Source organism: Helicoverpa zea, chromosome 17, assembly GCF_022581195.2.
Source record: "Helicoverpa zea isolate HzStark_Cry1AcR chromosome 17, ilHelZeax1.1, whole genome shotgun sequence".
NCBI lineage: Eukaryota > Metazoa > Arthropoda > Insecta > Lepidoptera > Noctuidae > Helicoverpa > Helicoverpa zea.
Genome location: NC_061468.1, coordinates 3162314 through 3181553, shown reverse-complemented (window position 1 = coordinate 3181553; position 19240 = coordinate 3162314). Strand labels below are relative to the sequence as shown.

Genomic DNA, 19240 nt, shown 5'->3' with positions numbered 1-19240 from the left:
CTCGATTCAGAGACACAAGAGCAAACGCAGGCAATTTTGTTGTTTTAGTCGATTAGTAATTTTGTTGCATTCACAAGTCCACAAAAATAAAACTACTGGAATTATTCCACTTCGACATATTAATGTATTCTAATCACCATCTAAAAGCATAATCAACATGCAAAAAATATGAATTAATTGATGTTTTTAGAAAATTCATAGAAGTTCATGAAACGGACAAGAGTTTACCGGATTTTTCTGTCGACACTTGACAGTTCTTGTCATTTTTCGCGCCAACCGCCAAATGAAAACTAACCTGTCGTGTGTGTGCTTTGTTTGCCCCGCGTTTGTGTTTATATAGTGAAAGTAACGAATTAACTTGTACTGTGATAATTGTGAATCAAAGAAATGTCGACTCCATCTAAGCGTCCATCGTCGCAGGCGTCGTCGGATGCTTCAACACCGTCGCGCCGGACCCGCTCATCGCAACAGTTTGTTGTGCCCGAAACTCCACAGCATTCTTCCGGCACCCCATCAAAAAGTAATTGTTCACTTTACCATTTATACAGACCAAACATTTAGCTTTAATGTCAAATTTCTAAACTTATTGTTTGCATTCTGTATCTAATTATGAAATTATCAGATCCAATTACTGTTTCGCCGGCAAGATTTATCTCTCAACATAAACATGACTGTCTGTTTAAGATGGCACCCCCGGTACTCCGCGCCAGACTCCTCAGACGCCGGGTACGCCAGGAGGGCGGAGGACACCGCGCACACCTCGGGAGGCGCCAGGCACCTCACCCGCTCGAACTATGGCTTCCAGTCCACTTGGTAAGTTTTCCATCTTTGTCATGATTGTTAGAAGTTTTATGGGATGTAGTTAAGTGTGTAACAATTAGCCTTTATTATTGGAGGTGTCTAGTGTGTCGAACAGGGTAGCGTACCTTATCATAAAGCTCACCGACAGGTATAGCCTCAAGGTAGTGCAAGTGTACGCACCGACCTCGACACATTCAGACGATGAAGTGGAGGATATGTTTGATGATATATCAAGGGCCCTCCACTTCACTACAAAGACCCATTACACCGTTGTCATGGGGGACTTTAACGCTAAAGTGGGAGTACAGATTTGCGGCGAATCGGCAGTAGGATCCCATGGATTTGGAAGCAGGAATCATAGGGGGCAAATGCTCGTCAACTTCCTCGAACGCGAGGGGCTCTTTTTGATGAACTCCTTTTTCAAAAAGCAGCCCCAAAGGAAGTGGACGTGGCAAAGCCCCGACACTATGACTAAAAATGAGATTGACTTCATCATGACGAACAAGAAGCACATATTCAGAGACGTCTCTGTGATCAATAGGTTTAATACCGGGAGCGATCACCGACTTGTCCGAGGCTCTCTGAATATCAACTTCAAGGCCGAACGTTTCCGTCTGATGAAGGCCAGGCTCCGACCAACACTGCTCCAAACCATGACAGGATCTGAAACGTTCCAGTCAAATCTGGAGAACCGATTTGCCGCCGTGGAAACCACAACAGACGTTAACCAGAACCATGAATATGTGGTTCGGATCCTCAGGGAGGAAGGTTCGCGATTCTGTAACATGCAGCGTAAGGGCAAGAAATCAAAGCTTTCGGAAGAGACATTAGGGCTTATGAAGAAACGACGTGAAAACCCGCCTGTCACTTCGTCAGCTAAGCGGGCTCTAAACCAAGAGATCAACAAGCACGTACGACGCGACCTCCGGTGCTCCAATACTCTTGCCATTGAAAGAGCAATTGAGCTGAATCGGGGGTCAAAGGTGTTCGTACAATCTCTTGGAAGAAGCCACTTGACGAAGCTGACCACAACAAGTGGAGAAATCGTTTCTTCGGTGCCGGCAGTCCTTTCGGAAGTGGAAAATTTCTATGGCCGGTTATACGCATCGCATGCATCTCGACCTGATCCCGGAAATGAGGATTCTAGAGCCACATTAACACGCCATTTCACCGAAGACCTGCCAGAAGTCAGCAGTGGCGAAATCGAGATCGCTCTGAGACAGCTCAAAAATGGAAAAGCCCCTGGCGAGGATGGCATTACAACAGAGCTTTTAAAAGCAGGAGGTAAGCCCGTACTGGGGGAGCTCCAGAAGCTTTTTAATGCCGTCCTGTTTGAAGGGAGAACTCCAGAGGCGTGGAGTAGGAGTGTTGTCGTCCTGTTCTTCAAAAAGGGAGACAAAACCCAGTTGAAGAACTATCGACCCATTTCCCTCCTAAGCCACGTATATAAGCTGTTCTCAAGAGTGATCACGAACCGACTTGCGCGAAGACTCGTCGAATTCCAACCACCGGAGCAGGCTGGGTTTCGGAGCGGATACGGCACCATAGACCACATCCACACAGTGCGGCAGATTATACAGAAGACCGAAGAGTATAATCAGCCCCTGTGTCTAGCATTTGTGGACTATGAGAAGGCCTTTGACTCGGTTGAAATCTGGTCTGTTCTGGAGTCCCTGCAGCGTTGTCAAGTAGATTGGCGATACATCCAAGTGATGAGATGTCTTTACGAAGCCGCTACAATGTCCGTCCAAGTACAGAATCAGCAAACAAGGCCCATACCGTTGCATCGAGGAGTGAGACAAGGGGATGTTATTTCCCCGAAACTGTTCACTAATGCAATGGAGGATATGTTCAAGACGCTGAACTGGAAAGGACGCGGCATCAACATCAATGGCGAACACATCTCTCACTTGAGATTTGCTGACGATATCGTCATCATGGCGGAAACGCTGCAGGACCTACAACAGATGCTGAACGACCTGGCTGAATCTTCTCTACGCATCGGCCTACGGATGAACTTGGACAAAACCAAGGTCATGTTCAATGAACATGTTCTACCGGAACCGATTGCGATACACGGCGCCGTTCTCGAAGTTGTTCGGAAATATGTATGCCCGAGGTTAGGTTAGGTTGGGGTTGTTTCGGTGGAGCCCGGATAGCTGTCGAGTCCACCATGAAGTATCTGGGATTGGTGCTCGACAGCCGATGGGAATTCGGCCCCCACTTCCGGCGGCTGGTGCCCAAGCTGATGGGTGCAGCGGGCGCGCTGTCAACGTTGCTTCCTAACATGGGGGGCCCGAGCGCCGCCTGTAGGCGGTTGTACGTGGGAATCGTGCGGTCCATGGCCCTATATGGGGCCCCTGTGTGGGCGATGGACCTGGCGGCCAGCACTCTAGCCATTCTGCGCAGACCGCAGAGGGCGATGGCCGTCAGAGTCGTCCGCGGGTATCGCACGATTTCCTACGAGGCGGCTTGCGTCCTGGCCGGATCCCCGCCCTGGGACCTAGAGGCTAAAGTACTCGCGTCGCTGTATCGGTGGCGCGAGGAAGAGCGGGCACGGGACTCGAGGCCGGTGCAGCGGCAGATAGCGCAGCGCCGAGCAGAGCTCCGTCAGGTCTTGGTGGCGGAATGGCGGCAGAGGCTTCTGCGCCCTACCGCCGGCCTCGCCACCGTCGAGGCGATCCGGCCAGTGCTCGACGACTGGCTCGGGAGAAGGCACGGCTCCCTGTCGTTCAGGGTGACGCAGGTGCTGTCGGGGCACGGCTGCTTCGGCAAGTACCTGTGTCGCATAGGCAGGGAGCCGGACGCTCGGTGCCACCACTGCGTCCATGGCGGGGAGGACACGGCGCAACACACGTTCGTTCAGTGTGTTGCTTGGGAGGAGCAGCGCCGTGTCCTCACAAATGAAGTAGGAGGCGATCTGTCGCTGCCGGCCGTGGTACGGAAGATGGTCGGCAGCGCAGAGTCGTGGGACGCAGTGGTGTCCTTCTGCGAGGACGTGATGTCGCAGAAGGAAGCTGCGGAACGGGAGAGGGAGATTTCAACTGCCGATCCCGCCCGCAGCAGGCGCTCCGGGCGCCGGAGGAGGGCAGACAACGCCCTCTTCCGCCCCCCATGAACGGGTCCAGGGGCGAAGGACTTGGGGAAGTCCCCGCCCCCTATTCAACGGACCCGAGGCGGAGGCGCGCGCGGGTGTCGACGCGCGCCTCTGAGGCGTTGCACGGGGGAGTTTAACACCTCACTCCCCCGTGCCCGAGGCGAGGCCCGCAAGGCGGGCCAGCACCAGTGCGGGGCTGCGGAAGAATTTAGATTCCCGCGGCCCCGCGCCCACGTGTAAGGAGGACACAGGGGGGTTTTAGCCGGTAAGAGTCCGGCACACCCCTCCGCCTCTCCCCAGGCGGAGGAAGTCCATGAGGATTTCCCCCCGAGAAAAAAAAAAAAAAAAAAAAGGTTGGGGTTGTTAGGTTGGGGAGAATTCAGTTGGGTTGGGCTGCATTTGGGAAGCTACGTCGAGTCCTAACATCGTCGATCCCACAGTGCCTAAAGACAAAAGTCTTCAATCAGTGCGTCCTACCTGTCATGACTTACGGAGCCGAAACGTGGACACTGACGGTACGGCTGGTCCACAAGTTCAAAGTCGCTCAGCGGGCTATAGAAAGAGCTATGCTCGGCGTTTCTCTGAGGGATCGCATCAGAAATGAGGTAATCCGTCAGAGAACCAAGGTCGTCGACATAGCCTACCGAATCAGCAAGCTGAAGTGGCAGTGGGCTGGCCATATTAGCCGAAGAACCGATAACCGTTGGGGTAAACGAGTTCTAGAGTGGAGACCACGCCTCGGCAAACGTAGTGTAGGACGTCCTCAGGCACGGTGGAGTGATGACTTGCGCAAGACGGCTGGCAGGAGCTGGATGCGAGAAGCCGAAAATAGATCTCAGTGGCGTGCACTTGGAGAGGCCTATGTCCAGCAGTGGACTGCGATAGGCTGATGATGATGTGTAACAATAGAGCTAATAGATTGTCTGAAAGATGCCATGAATACAAGCTACCGAGTGAATGTTAGCATAATGTCTGAGAGGATATTAGAAGGGGAAACCATATTGCTATAAACTTAATTGGGTATTTGGCTGAAAGAAGTAGGAGTGCTTCTGTACTCTTGTTGTTGAGTTTTGGGCTTGCTTATGGGTTCATAATAAAATTGAAATATTTCAATTGAACTCCCAACAGATCAATTTATTTTAAATGATATGTCTCATAAATGTTTATCATATAAGTCTTATCTATCTTTAATCTAAATATATTTACTGCATAACACAGGTACTGACATAGACATGAGCTCTCCCCTCAACTATGGCACACCCAGCTCACTGAGCACCCCTCGCTCCAATTTGAGGGGTGCCATGACTCCTGCTAGACAGAGAGCTGATCTGAAGAGTAACCAGCATGGCCGCAGTGTGCCTGCTCCTACACCTACTAGAAGGGTAAGTTCAGATATACTACAGGTTAAAATAATGGCTATTTTACAGGATGATAATGTACAGGTCCATGGAAAATATAATGCTTATTCTTTTAATTTTATGCTACAATGCTAGGGACATTTCAGGTTGGAAGTAATAGCTACATAATATACATATAACATGTCTTCAAGTTATTGTGTACCTTCAAAAGTTTTACATTAGGTACAAGAAGACTATCAAATTGGTCTATTTCATGGGCTCTTATCAAATTGTGACAGTTGTTATCATCTTCCTATGGTCCAAATATGGGATATTCAAATAAAATGCAATAAACCCAAAAATATTGATTTTGCTTTTTTATTTTATTTTTTAAATATTAAAAATATTAAATTATGAACAAACCACTATTTTCATTGGAACATGTTTTTACATTTTACTTGTCAATTTGCTTTGTACGGCTGTGAGCAGGCCCAGGACTGGTATCTTCAGCCACTTGACCAGACAGTATAACGCGGGCACCAGTAAACTGAGCTTGAGACACAAGACTAGTGAACTATTCAGTTCTGAGTCATTCATTTCCATGGCACCAAACATTTTTCTAAAGTCGTCTGTTGAGGTTGCTTCTTCTTTCTGTGACAGCAAAATTTTTAGATTTAGTTCTGTGGTGGAATCGCCAGTTGCGTTTATTAGTGAAAGAGCTAAGACTGTAAATGTGACACTAACTACTCTAGGAATACTGTTCTACAGCAAAATCTACCAAACTGCGAAAATATCCTAGTTAACCAACTACCTAAAATACATCTGAAGCATTCTGACGCTGATCAAAGGCTACCTTGGCAAAATCTACGTTGAACGCGCAATTTCGGCACAACGGACATACAATATAGTCCGGTTTCTCCCGGATCCGCCAGTAATGGTTCAGGCACTTCTCGCAAAACCGGTGACCGCACGTCAGGGCCGCTGGGTCTAGCATCGAAGACAGGCAGATCCTGCAACTGCTCAGAATAGACGACGCCTTCACGTCCAAGCTCGTTGCAGACTCAAACTCGCTCCTAACCCGGCGTTTCGGCACGTCACATTTGGAATCGCGCATCTTTTGTGAAATTTAATTTTTATTGCATTTTTTTGTATTTCTTCATGATCTCGTTTTACAAACCGAGATCTGTCAATTTGGATGTTTTTGTTTTTAGTTTGTGACATTTGTTTTCAAAATAGGTTGGTTTCAATATACCACAAACTTTTTTAAATATATAGTGCAATACATACAATTTGTCCTGAAATTATTGTAGTAACCACATACAGTCCAAGAACGCGATTCTAAACCCAAGCCCCTAGTTCGTCAAAAATTGTTTGAACTGCTAACAAAAGCTATTTACTAATCATTATCACGCCTACCACAGGTAGACGACACAGGCACAGAGGCGCCTTCCAGCGAGCCCCAGCTAGTAGTGTGGGGCACAGACGTGGCCATCGCGGAGTGTCGCGACAAGTTCATCAAGTTCATACAGAGGTTCGTGGAGCAGGACGCCGTCACCAATGAGCCGCTATATGAACAGAAGCTGGAAGAGGTAAGGAGTTATTCTCGAACGCACTTTAGGCTGTGTAAATTGAGTCCTAGAAGAGTTATATGCCCAAACAAAGCGCTGAAATAAAGTGTACTATGTGATTGAATTTTTTGACAAAATTGTTTCTTCATCAGATCAACACTCTGGAAGAACCATTCCTGGATGTGGACTGTGAACACATAAAGACATTCGATGCTAAACTACATCGTCAACTTGTCTGCTATCCACAAGAGGTAAGTCAACCTCACAAAAAAACAAAAGAAGAAATATCTGTCCAGTTAGATATAAAATCTTTATACATATACACACATATAAACACTCACATACACGCATCCATATATGTACATACATACTCCCACACATGCCCCCATACACATACTTACACACATCTAAGTACGCCTACACCCATACAACGGGGTCGAGTGAGCCCAACGGAATGTAATCAACTAAATAACTTGAAAGTTATTTAATGAAATTGACCTTTATAGCCACCTTCATAAGACACATGTTTAAACATAGGTGGTGCCAGCATTCGACGCGGCAGTGAACGAGTTGTTCTTCGAGCGCTACCCGGCGGCCGTGCTCGAGCATCAGATACAAGTGCGGCCTTTTAATGCCCCGCAGCGACACATGAGAGATTTGAACCCTGAAGGTAAGACTTAATATTGTTTGATTGATTTTAAAATATCCTTAAATCCTAAATAACTTCACTTTGGAGGTATAAATTACTAGTTTCTACCATCGGTTTCACCCGCCTCCCAGCGAAACTTTTTCCAGCACAGTGATTAAAAGTAGCCTGTATGTTATTCTGATGCATATAAGCTATATTATTTAAGTAAAAAAGTAATAAGTGTCTGGAATCAATAAGCTATATTATTACTGAGATCTGCCATACATACAAATTTTCGAGTTTTTTATATTGTTGGATGCATAAAACATAGACCAGCCTTTTGGTAATGACATTCATATATTACAGACAGTTAAATCAAGAAATGGACGGCCTATTCTTATTTAAACAACATCATGAACGTTAGTTTTCTGAAAACTATCTATTACGAATTTCCACTTTCAAGTTGTTTGAAGAAAACAAACGTTTATATCGCCGTTCAACTTACGCCATAGTCTCTAATCTCACTACACCAACCAAATTCTTTCCCTCAGACATCGACCAACTAGTAACACTCTGCGGCATGGTGATCCGAACCTCAAGCATAGTCCCAGAGATGCGGGAAGCCTTCTTCCGTTGCGCGGTGTGCGGGGCGGCGGCCACCGCGGAGCTGGAGCGAGGCCGCGTGCCCGAGCCCGCGCACTGCTCGCACTGTAACACGGCGCATTCGTATAATCTGATACATAATAGATCGCATTTCAGTGATAAACAACTGGTTAAGCTGCAGGAGTCGCCTGGTGAGTTTAATATGATTATATGATTTATTTTGAAAAAAAAAAATACTTATAAGGTTGTAAAAATACAGCAATTTATTTAAAAATACGCATGATCTGAATAGGGATAAGATGCCCGTTATTTAATGCGATATGCTGTAGTTAGCCTCCTATATTGAGCGTTATTATGCGCATGAGTGTTTTTGCTAGAGAAAGTGTCCAGAACTGGGGTGATATTGAAGAGGTCTTTAGACATCTGCAATATTGTGCCCTAATGTTTTACTTGGGTGAACTTCCATTACAATCACTTCCTTACCAGTGTCTCACAACAGGTCCTATGTAAAATAAAACTTAATACTTGCAATCCTGTAATGTAACACTGAGCTGGTTTTAAGCCGGCAAAAGTACAGTAACTCCCCACTCCCGAACCGAACTCATATCGATTCCCATACTTGATTTCCCATAATCATTATATTCCAGACGACATGCCCGCGGGTCGGACACCAGCCACAGTGAGCGTGCTAGCACACGGAGCCCTGGTCGAGGGCGTCGCCGCCGGCGAGCGCGTGGCCGTCACCGGCGTGTTCCGCGCAGCCCCGGCCACCGTGCACCCGCGCAAGGCCACGCTCAAGGCGTTACACCGCACTCATATTGATGCTCTGCATTATAGGAAGGTGCATAGTGATCGATTGTTGGAGACTGAGGAAGGGTGAGTTTATAGATTATCAATGTAATCTTGTTTATTGGGCAAAATTGAGCCCAAGACCGGCGTATAATACATAGCAGGCAGTTTAAGGGCTTCAAGAATTCCTCAAGCAACCTCATACTTTCACCTTTCCCTATTCAGCCAGTTTTTTAAGTATTCTTTCTATTGTTTTCCTCTTCAGACATAAAAGGCGAACCCTATTTACTGAGTCCCCTTATCCCTCAATTGGGTAAAAGGCTGACTTTTCGTAATCAAAATATTTACTAGAGTTTATTCCACCTCATAAAACAAAAAAAAAATCTACATTCATTCTGATAATCATATCATAAATCACTTATTATTCTCCACAGCAAAGAACATCGTTTCCCACCGGAACGCGTAGAACTATTCAAAGAATTGGCAGCTCAGCCGGACTGCTACGAGCGTCTCGCGCGAGCCATCGCTCCTTCTATCTACGAGAACTTGGACATTAAGAAGGGATGTCTGCTGCAACTGCTGGGCGGCACTAAGAAGAATTTTAATGCCGCTGGACGGACACATTTCAGGTTTGTTCATTTTTCTTTACGACATTACTTCATGATAATTCAGTATATTTATTTTACGCATTTTCTACAAATGATATATGAAATGAATTCATGTTGTAAAAGCTTTCAATGTTTTCCTATTTAGCAACTTAAAAATATCGGCCAAAGTGCAAAGTTATAAGAAGGATGGGTGATTCAATTTTTAGCTAATTAGGAAACCAATAATTTGCAGCAGGTCTACTGTCTGGATACCTGATCGTTATAATGTGGGCACTGCCATTCATCTTGATACCAATTTATGAGCCAGATGAAACTATGTATTGGCAAAGTATTTGCTATTTCTAACTCCTAATTATTTGTTACTATCTCTTTCTCTGACAATTCCTATACTTTAATACTACTATAATCTTTTTATACATAACCCACCTAAGTTACAACAAATTTAAACTCCAACATCTCCCACTACAGATCTGAGATCAACATCCTCCTCTGCGGCGACCCAGGCACGAGCAAGTCGCAGCTGCTGCGCTGGGTGCACGCGCTGGTGCCCCGCGCGCAGTACACGTCGGGCCGCGGCTCCTCCGCCGTCGGCCTGACGGCTTACGTCACCAAGGACCCCGATACTAGGCAGCTTGTGTTGCAGACGTTAGTTCGAAATTTGAAATTTAGTTTTTTTTGTGTGATGGTGGAATCAGTTCTATTTTTTAAATTAGTTTTTAATGTTGTGTATAGGAAAAGATAAAAGATGGACCCTGTTATTAAGACTTTGCTGTCCAGCATTCACCGGGTTATCTCTCATGAGTTATGGTAGCCAGGTAGTTGTTATTTTGAAATGAAATACGTTTATTCACGCGTGTGACACTGTGCCTTACAAAAAATAAATAAAAATAAAAAGTTTGAAAAAGAAGGACAGATTACAATTAGAAATATAGTAATGAGAAATATGTGTCACACCCCACATGAAACGGCCCTCGCTCAGCATAATGCTGAGACGCTGATTTTCAGCGAGAACCGATTTTCGTAAATGATGTATTAATTATTGCCGTTATAAGCACAGAAAACAACAAGAAAATCATATTTTAGGGAGCTCCCGTACACCTAATGCAATTCTTTAGCTAATGACGTGACTCCAACTCGGTTTTTTATATAATGTATAAGGAAAGTATGGAGTATATTCTGCACATGGAACCTGTTATATAAATACTCAGGTGGTATTTTCCGGAATATAAATATTATTTCGTTTATTTTTCAGTGGAGCGCTGGTATTAGCAGACAATGGTATTTGCTGTATTGATGAGTTCGACAAAATGAATGACTCCACCCGCAGCGTGTTACATGAAGTACGTATATTGTTTTTTTTTTTTTTCACCTATATTTTTTACCCCTTGATCATAAATGACTCTTCAAAGAGAGTTAGCAAACCCAGAAGCCTGACGGGATTGTTTGCGTGAATTATCGCGGTCCTGGTACACAAAGGGATTTATGTATTTCCTTATGTACACTATGTACTCCCCCCTATGTATTTCCTTATGAACACTATGTACTCCCCCCTATGTATTTCCTTATGTACACTATGTACTCCCCCTACGTATTTCCTTATGCACACTATGTACTGCCCCATGTATTTCCTTATGTACACTCTATGTACATACTCCCCCTATGTATTTCCTTATGTACACTCTATGTACTCCCCCTATGTATTTCCTTATGTACACTCTATGAACTGCCCTATGTATTTCCTTATGTACACTCTATGAACTGCCCTATGTATTTCCTTATGTACACTCTATGTACTTTCCCCTATGTATTTCCTTATGTACACTCTATGTACTCCCCTATGTACACTCTATGTATTTCCTTATGTACACTCTTTGTACTCCCCCCTATGTATTACCTTATGTACACTATGTACTCCCCCTATGTATTTCCTTATGTACACTCTATGAACTGCCCTATGTATTTCCTTATGTACACTCTATGTACTCCCTTATGTACACTCTATATGTTTCCTTATATAAACTCTATGAACTGACCTATGTATTTCCTTATGTACACTATGTACTCCCCCCTATGTATTTCCTTATGTATACACTCTATGAACTGCCCTATGTATTTCCTTATGTACACTCTATGAACTGCCCTATGTATTTCCTTGTGTACACTATGTACTCCCCTATGTACACTCTATGTATTTCCTTATGTACACTCTTTGTACTCCCCCCTATGTTTTTCCTTATGTACACTCTATGAACTGCCCTATGTATTTCCTTATGTACACTATGTACTCCCCCCTATGTATTTCCTTATGTACACTCTATGAACTGCCCTATGTATTTCCTTATGTACACTCTATGTACTCCCCTATGTACACTCTATGTATTTCCTTATGTACACTCTTTGTACTCCCCCCTATGTTTTTCCTTATGTACACTCTATGAACTGCCCTATGTATTTCCTTATGTACACTATGTACTCCCCCCTATGTATTTCCTTATGTACACTCTATGAACTACCCTATGTATTTCCTTATGTTCACTCTATGAACTGACTATGTATTTCCTTATGTACACTATGAACTGACCTATGTATTTCCTTATGTACACTCTATGTACTCCCCCCTATGTATTTCCTTATGTACACTCTATGAACTGCCCTATGTATTTCCTTATGTACACTCTATGTACTCCCCCCTATGTATTTCCTTATGTACACTCTATGAACTGCCCTATGTATTTCCTTATGTACACTCTATGTACTCCCCTATGTACACTCTATGTATTTCCTTATGTACACTCTTTGTACTCCCCCCTATGTTTTTCCTTATGTACACTCTATGTACTCCCCCCTATGTATTTCCTTATGTAAACTCTATGAACTGCCCTATGTATTTCTTTATGTACACTCTATGAACTGCCCTATGTATTTCCTTATGTAAACTCTATGAACTGCCCTATGTATTTCCTTATGTACACTATGAACTGCCCTATGTATTTCCTTATGTACACTCTATGAACTGCCCTATGTATTTCTTTATGTACACTCTATGAACTGCCCTATGTATTTCCTTATGTACACTCTATGTACTCCCCCCTATGTATTTCCTTATGTACGCTCTATGTACTCCCCCCTATGTATTTCCTTATGTAAACTCTATGAACTGCCCTATGTATTTCTTTATGTACACTCTATGAACTGCCCTATGTATTTCCTTATGTAAACTCTATGAACTGCCCTATGTATTTCCTTATGTACACTATGAACTGCCCTATGTATTTCCTTATGTACACTCTATGAACTGCCCTATGTATTTCTTTATGTACACTCTATGAACTGCCCTATGTATTTCCTTATGTACACTGTATGTACTCCCCCCTATGTATTTCCTTATGTACGCTCTATGTACTCCCCCCTATGTATTTCCTTATGTAAACTCTATGAACTGCCCTATGTATTTCCGTATGTACACTATGAACTGCCCTATGTATTTCCTTATGTACACTCTATGAACTGCCCTTTGTATTTCCTTATGTACACTCTATGAACTGCCCTATGTATTTCTTTATGTACACTCTATGAACTGCCCTATGTATTTCCTTATGTACACTCTATGTACTCCCCCCTATGTATTTCCTTATGTACGCTCTATGTACTCCCCCCTATGTATTTCCTTATGTAAACTCTATGAACTGCCCTATGTATTTCCTTATGTACACTATGTACTCCCCCCTATGTATTTCCTTATGTATACACTCTATGAACTGCCCTATGTATTTCCTTATGTACACTCTATGAACTGCCCTATGTATTTCCTTATGTACACTCTTGTACTCCCCTATGTACACTCTATGTATTTCCTTATGTACACTCTTTGTACTCCCCCCTATGTTTTTCCTTATGTACACTCTTTGTACTCCCCCCTATGTTTTTCCTTATGTACACTCTATGAACTGCCCTATGTATTTCCTTATGTACACTCTATGTACTCCCCCCTATGTATTTCCTTATGTACACTCTATGAATTGCCCTATGTATTTCCTTATGTACACTATGAACTGCCCTATGTATTTCCTTATGTACACTCTATGTACTCCCCCGTATGTATTTCCTTATGTACATTCTATGTACTCCCCCCTATGTATTTCCTTATGTAAACTCTATGAACTGCCCTATGTATTTCCTTATGTACACTATGAACTGCCCTATGTATTTCCTTATGTACACTCTATGTACTCCCCCGTATGTATTTCCTTATGTACACTCTATGTACTCCCCCCTATGTATTTCCTTATGGAAACTCTATGAACTGCCCTATGTATTTCCTTATGTACACTATGAACTGCCCTATGTATTTCTTTATGTACACTCTATGAACTGCCCTATGTATTTCTTTATGTACACTCTATGAACTGCCCTATGTATTTCCTTATGTACACTCTATGAACTGCCCTATGTATTTCTTTATGTACACTCTATGAACTGCCCTATGTATTTCCTTATGTACACTCTATGTACTCCCCCCTATGTATTTCCTTATGTACGCTCTATGTACTCCCCCCTATGTATTTCCTTATGTAAACTCTATGAACTGCCCTATGTATTTCCGTATGTACACTATGAACTGCCCTATGTATTTCCTTATGTACACTCTATGAACTACCCTATGTATTTCCTTATGTACACTCTATGAACTGCCCTATGTATTTCCTTATGTACACTCTATGTACTCCCCCCTATGTTTTTCCTTATCTGCACTCGATGAACTCCCCAATGTACACTCTATGTATTGTATATAAGTATAAAAAAGGTTATAGTGAGCTAATCCTAAGGGATAGACATATTTTATGCTGTCATACATCAGTTTTGCAAAACTAAACCGTTTACGTAGCGCACCCAGCAGAGGTTCTCAATAGAACAAAAAAATTTTGAAACATTATTCATTACTGCTCTGCTCCTATTAATCTTAGCGTGATGATATGTAGCCATAGCCTTCCTTGATAAATGGGCTATGTAACACTGAAAGAATTAGCGCGTTCAAACAATCAATTTAACTCTTCAGCTTTATAATATGAGTATAGAAAAAAATAAATGATTACTAAATAATTACAGGTAATGGAACAACAAACGCTATCTATAGCGAAGGCGGGTATCATCTGTCAGCTGAACGCCCGCACCTCCATACTGGCCGCCGCCAACCCGGCTGAATCGCAGTGGAATAAGAACAAGACGATTGTGGAAAATGTACAACTACCACACACTTTGATGTCCAGGTATTGTCTTATTTAACGACTATATCATTTAAGAAAGAGTTTCCAGAAATGCACAGGTTTCGAAAACTTGGAAGTGGAAAACGAGCGTGTCGTCATACGGAGTGAATACCTAATATTGGTTCTCGGAAATCGACACGCGCAATGTTCAATAACGACAAAAAGATTTGCGAGAACTGCAGTCCGGCGAAAAGAAAAATATATTAGTATCTAATATATTTTTTCTCTCCAATCTTTCTCGTAACATTCTTTTTTGCCTGACATATGCTTCGTAAGGCAAGACAAGACTTTTTGTAAAGTCTTACGAAAAAATTTGAATAAATAAGTCATGCGTTTTCCATATGTTTACAGGTTCGACCTAATATTCTTGATATTGGACCCACAAGACGAGGTGTTCGACCGGCGCTTGGCTTCACATCTCGTCTCACTCTACTACAAAGACTTCACTAATTCACAGGACGATGCAGATATGGTGGCAAGTATTACGACTAAAAATTAAAATAATGATAAATTCATAATGTGTTTAATTATTATTTCACCATTTAGCTTCCGCCAGTAGTCACTCCCGCTTTCAGAGGGTACTATATCCCACATCCGGATAAAAGTAGCGTGTATGTTATTCTGTCTAAAAGTCGTGGTGGCCTAGTGGGTAAAGAACCATCCTCTCGAGTAAGAGGGCGCGGGTTCGATTCCAGGTCAGGCAAGTACCAATGCAACTTTTCTAAGTTTGTATGTACTTTCTAAGTATATCTTGGACACCAATGGCTGATAAAAAAAAAAAAAAAGGTGAAGGAAAACATCTTGAGGAAACCTGGACTGTAAAGTCTGAAATCACCAACCCGCATTGAGCAAGCGTGGTGATTAATGCTCAATCCTTCTCCGTGTGAGAGGAGGCCTGTGCCCAGCAGTGGGACGATAAAAAAAAAGGCTGTAACATAACATAACATAACATGTTATTCTGAAATGTCACGTATGTATATTACTGCCCAGTTTCATCAAAATCCGTTTAGTCAGCCGTTTGCACGTGAAGGAGTAATAAACACACACTTATAAACTTTCACACGTGTGAACGTGTATATACGTGTGAACGTGTGATGATTAAAACATAAATGTAGTAAATATAGTGTTAATTTTAACATGAAAATTATTTATAAATAGCTGTATTGTGTTTGTTATAACTGTATGTTTTTGTGTTACAGGACATGTCTCTGATGCGCGACTACATAGCGTTCGCGAAGGAGCACGTGCAGCCCGCGCTCAGCGAGACCGCGCAGCAGCGGCTCATCGACTCATACGTCGATATGAGGTAGTCTAGTGTTCTTTATTTAATAAAAAAATATAATTTATACTGGTTATTGCTACTAATCTGAAATAACTTCAGAGAATTACTCCATTTCATTAGGCATTTAAAAGGTGAATTATCAAACGAACACAAATTCATTTAAAAAAATTAACTAAAAAGTAAAAGTAAACTAAATCAAGGTATCGTTCATTTATTTTTATTGATTTTTAGATTCATTTTTTTTACTGTTTGAAAATAAGTAGTCATATCATAATTATTTCTCCTGGTTAGTTAATTGCCTGCTTAAATGGACTATATAACCTGTTTTTATGTAATTTGTTTTCCTTTTTTCCAGACGTGTAGGTAGCGGGCGTGGTCAGATCTCGGCGTACCCGCGACAGCTGGAGTCGCTCATCCGCCTCGCCGAGGCACACGCGAGGCTGCGCCTGTCGCCTGTCGTCGAAGTTGCTGATGTTGATGAAGCTTCCAGGTAAGATTTTGTGCTTCTAGATTTGTCTAGAATGTCAAAACAAAAAAAAATTAAAGGATCCCCTCCCTTATCCCTTTTCGGGTCTTCTATGTAATTGTAAAAAAAAATGGATTTTTCCAATTTGCTTGTTTATACTTTAACATTTTTTTTTTATATTTAAGCAGTTCTAAAAAGAACTGCTGTTTAATTTTAGTTTGAGTTATGAAACCACTACCAATTTCCATTATAAAACGTCATTGCTAATCCACACTTTATTACTTCTACTTCTCTTCTAAGTACAGTAGTACTTGGAGTACTACTTGCAGTGGCCATCGAGGTCCATAATTTTGTCAACTTTTTATTACCACTTTATGTAATGCAATAAATGTAATCATTTCATCATCTCCAGACTCCACCGCGAAGCTCTAAAACAATCAGCAACCGACCCCGCCTCAGGTCGCATCGACGTGGGCATCCTCACGACCGGGCTCGGCGCCGCCGCACGCAAGCGCCGCGCGGAGCTCGTCACCGCGCTCAAGCAGCTCATACAGCCTTACTCTAAGCCACATACTATCACGCATTCCAAGCTGCTGCAGGAGATTAATGCTAATTCGCAAGTTGTGAGTACTTTTTGGATAATTATCCAAACTAATATTATAAATGCGAAAGTAACTCTGTCTGTCTGTCTGTCTATCTTTTCTTCACGCCTAAACTACTGATCCGATTTGTGTGAAATTTGGTACAGACATAGTTTGAAACTTGAGAAAGGACATAGGATAGTTTTTATTACAAAAAAAAAAAAAATCCGGACATATAGCGCCATCTATTGGTCAAATCAAAAATCTGCTGGTAGTCACTATTCCACGCGAACGAAGTTGCGGGCAAAAGTTGTAGGGCTAGTGTTGTTATAATTTTGAGTAAGGAGTACAGTCCGATGCTAAGTATTGTCGTATGTGCCCGCGATTTTCGGCGTCCTGGTTAAGTTCTACCCGTACCTGAATGAAATATAGCCTATGTTACTCAAGGATAATGTAACCCAGCAGTGAAATAAGTTTTCAAATCTGTTCCGTAGTTTAGTCGTTGTTTCAGTAGACTAGGATTCAAAGAAAATATGACAATCAGGATGACATGGCATTATAAATAAATTGTCTGGTTCAAGATGATGAAATATTACTTGATACTTTGCACCGGTTACAAAACATTATGCAATAAGTGATATAGATAGTTCAACTCAGATTTGCGCGCGGCCCTATGTGTGCGTCGGCTTGTAAATATACAACTTTCATTCGTGTGACAGTGACGTCGTCCGAGCATGACGTGTTCTCATCGCTTTTTGTTATGGGTACAGTCGTTTACGAAAATGTGTAGTTCTTCACGGAGAAAATGTTTTAAGGAGTCAGGTAGCGTTTCAAAAAAATGAAACAACATTCAAAGCTTTTTATTATTACATTTTACAGTTTATCATTATTTTCTCATACGGCTTTTCAAATTGACATTGACAGTATCTAAGAAATAAATGAAGTGAAATATCTAAGATGAATTAAATACTCCTTACATATTTTCTAGCTCGGGGTACGCGGACAATAAATAAATGTGTGGACTAAGAATGTAAAAGACCTATAATTTAGTATAATAATGGAAACAAAATGTGTGGGGAATTTTAAAAAATTATATTGCTTCGCATAATGTCGACCAAAATAAGACGGAAATAATGAAACTCATAAATGAACGTTTAAGTCAAATTGATGAAGGGATGTTGGGTAATACTTGTCGACATGTACAAAAGAAAAAATAAGAATACTATAGACATTTTGACATGGAGTCAGAATTTATAATTAACATTGGTGAAAGTAGCGAATCCGAAAATTCATCATTTTGATTTTTCAAGTAGCGATACAGAATCATTATAAATAAATAAACTAAATTACGTAATAACTGTACTTTAAATAGCCGTATACAACCCCTAAATAACTGTATTTGTACCCGACTGTACCTCTTGTCACGCACACAAAGTCACTGTATATGTACAAGGGTTACCCACACATAGAGCCGCGCGCACGACTGAGTTGAACTTACTATACATATCTTAATCTTTACACCACTTAAATATAAGAAATAAGATTAGTCATCATCTTTCGAGCCTTTTCCCTACTATGTTGTGGTCGGCTACCGGTCTAACCGGATTCAGCTGAGTACCAGTACTTTACAAGGAGCGACTGCCTATCTGACTACCTCAACACAGTTACGCGGGCAACCCAATACCCCTCGGTTAGACTGGCTGTCAGACTTCTGACAACCCTATACCAATTATATTTGAAACTAACGAGTTTGTGTTTTATTACAGATTGTATCCCGGGAACAACTGGACGAGGCGCTGCGCGACCTGCAAGATGAAGGGAAGGTGACCGTCGTCAGCCACACACATCTGAGACTCTGTTGATCTGATTATACTGTGTTGATTTTATTATAGTAATCGTTCCCATCTATTTTTGTACTCAGTTTAAGTTTAAATATAAGCCATGTTTTTTTCGTAAGCTTTTGTTTTATTTATTTCGATAGAACACATACTTCTCGATACACACGCTTCTCGTTATATGTAGAATAGACGTTAGGGTCGATTTATACTAGCGCAGAGTCGAAGCGCATCGAAGCGTCAATTTTTTTACAACTAAAGCGAAGCCGGACGAATGTGCGCGTATTCACGGGAATACGCGCGCACTCTCACGTGTAGGAATGGGCATCAACAGCAGAGCTATTGAATCACTTGCCAGTTGACGCGTTGGTTCGCTAGTAG

The 19240-nt window shown here is 42.2% G+C and overlaps 2 protein-coding genes and 1 long non-coding RNA gene across 3 annotated transcripts; 1 reads left to right on the top strand and 2 right to left on the bottom strand.

Annotated features, from left to right (window-relative positions):
- The first annotated feature begins 252 nt into the window (after nt 1-252).
- Nucleotides 253-18980, top strand: LOC124638317 (DNA replication licensing factor MCM4). Its single transcript, XM_047175252.1, has 17 exons — nt 253-520; nt 685-813; nt 5117-5280; nt 6657-6824; nt 6956-7054; nt 7341-7473; nt 7983-8225; nt 8682-8910; nt 9258-9452; nt 9900-10076; nt 10684-10771; nt 14538-14698; nt 15047-15170; nt 15895-16001; nt 16333-16467; nt 16856-17066; nt 18791-18980. Exons 1-17 carry the CDS (start codon nt 388-390, stop codon nt 18884-18886), a joined length of 2592 nt encoding a protein of 863 aa, XP_047031208.1. The 5' UTR covers nt 253-387; the 3' UTR covers nt 18887-18980.
- Nucleotides 5666-6420, bottom strand: LOC124638318 (putative tripartite motif-containing protein 61). Its single transcript, XM_047175254.1, has 2 exons — nt 6089-6420; nt 5666-5886 (listed from the first exon to the last, which is right to left on the bottom strand). The coding sequence occupies exons 1-2, from the start codon at nt 6347-6349 to the stop codon at nt 5683-5685; spliced, it is 465 nt and encodes a 154-aa protein (XP_047031210.1). The 5' UTR covers nt 6350-6420; the 3' UTR covers nt 5666-5682.
- Nucleotides 16180-17653, bottom strand: LOC124638319. The gene is made up of 2 exons (XR_006985354.1): nt 17442-17653; nt 16180-16493 (listed from the first exon to the last, which is right to left on the bottom strand). It is a non-coding gene; the product is annotated as an uncharacterized LOC124638319 (long non-coding RNA).
- Nucleotides 18981-19240: the final 260 nt, after the last annotated feature.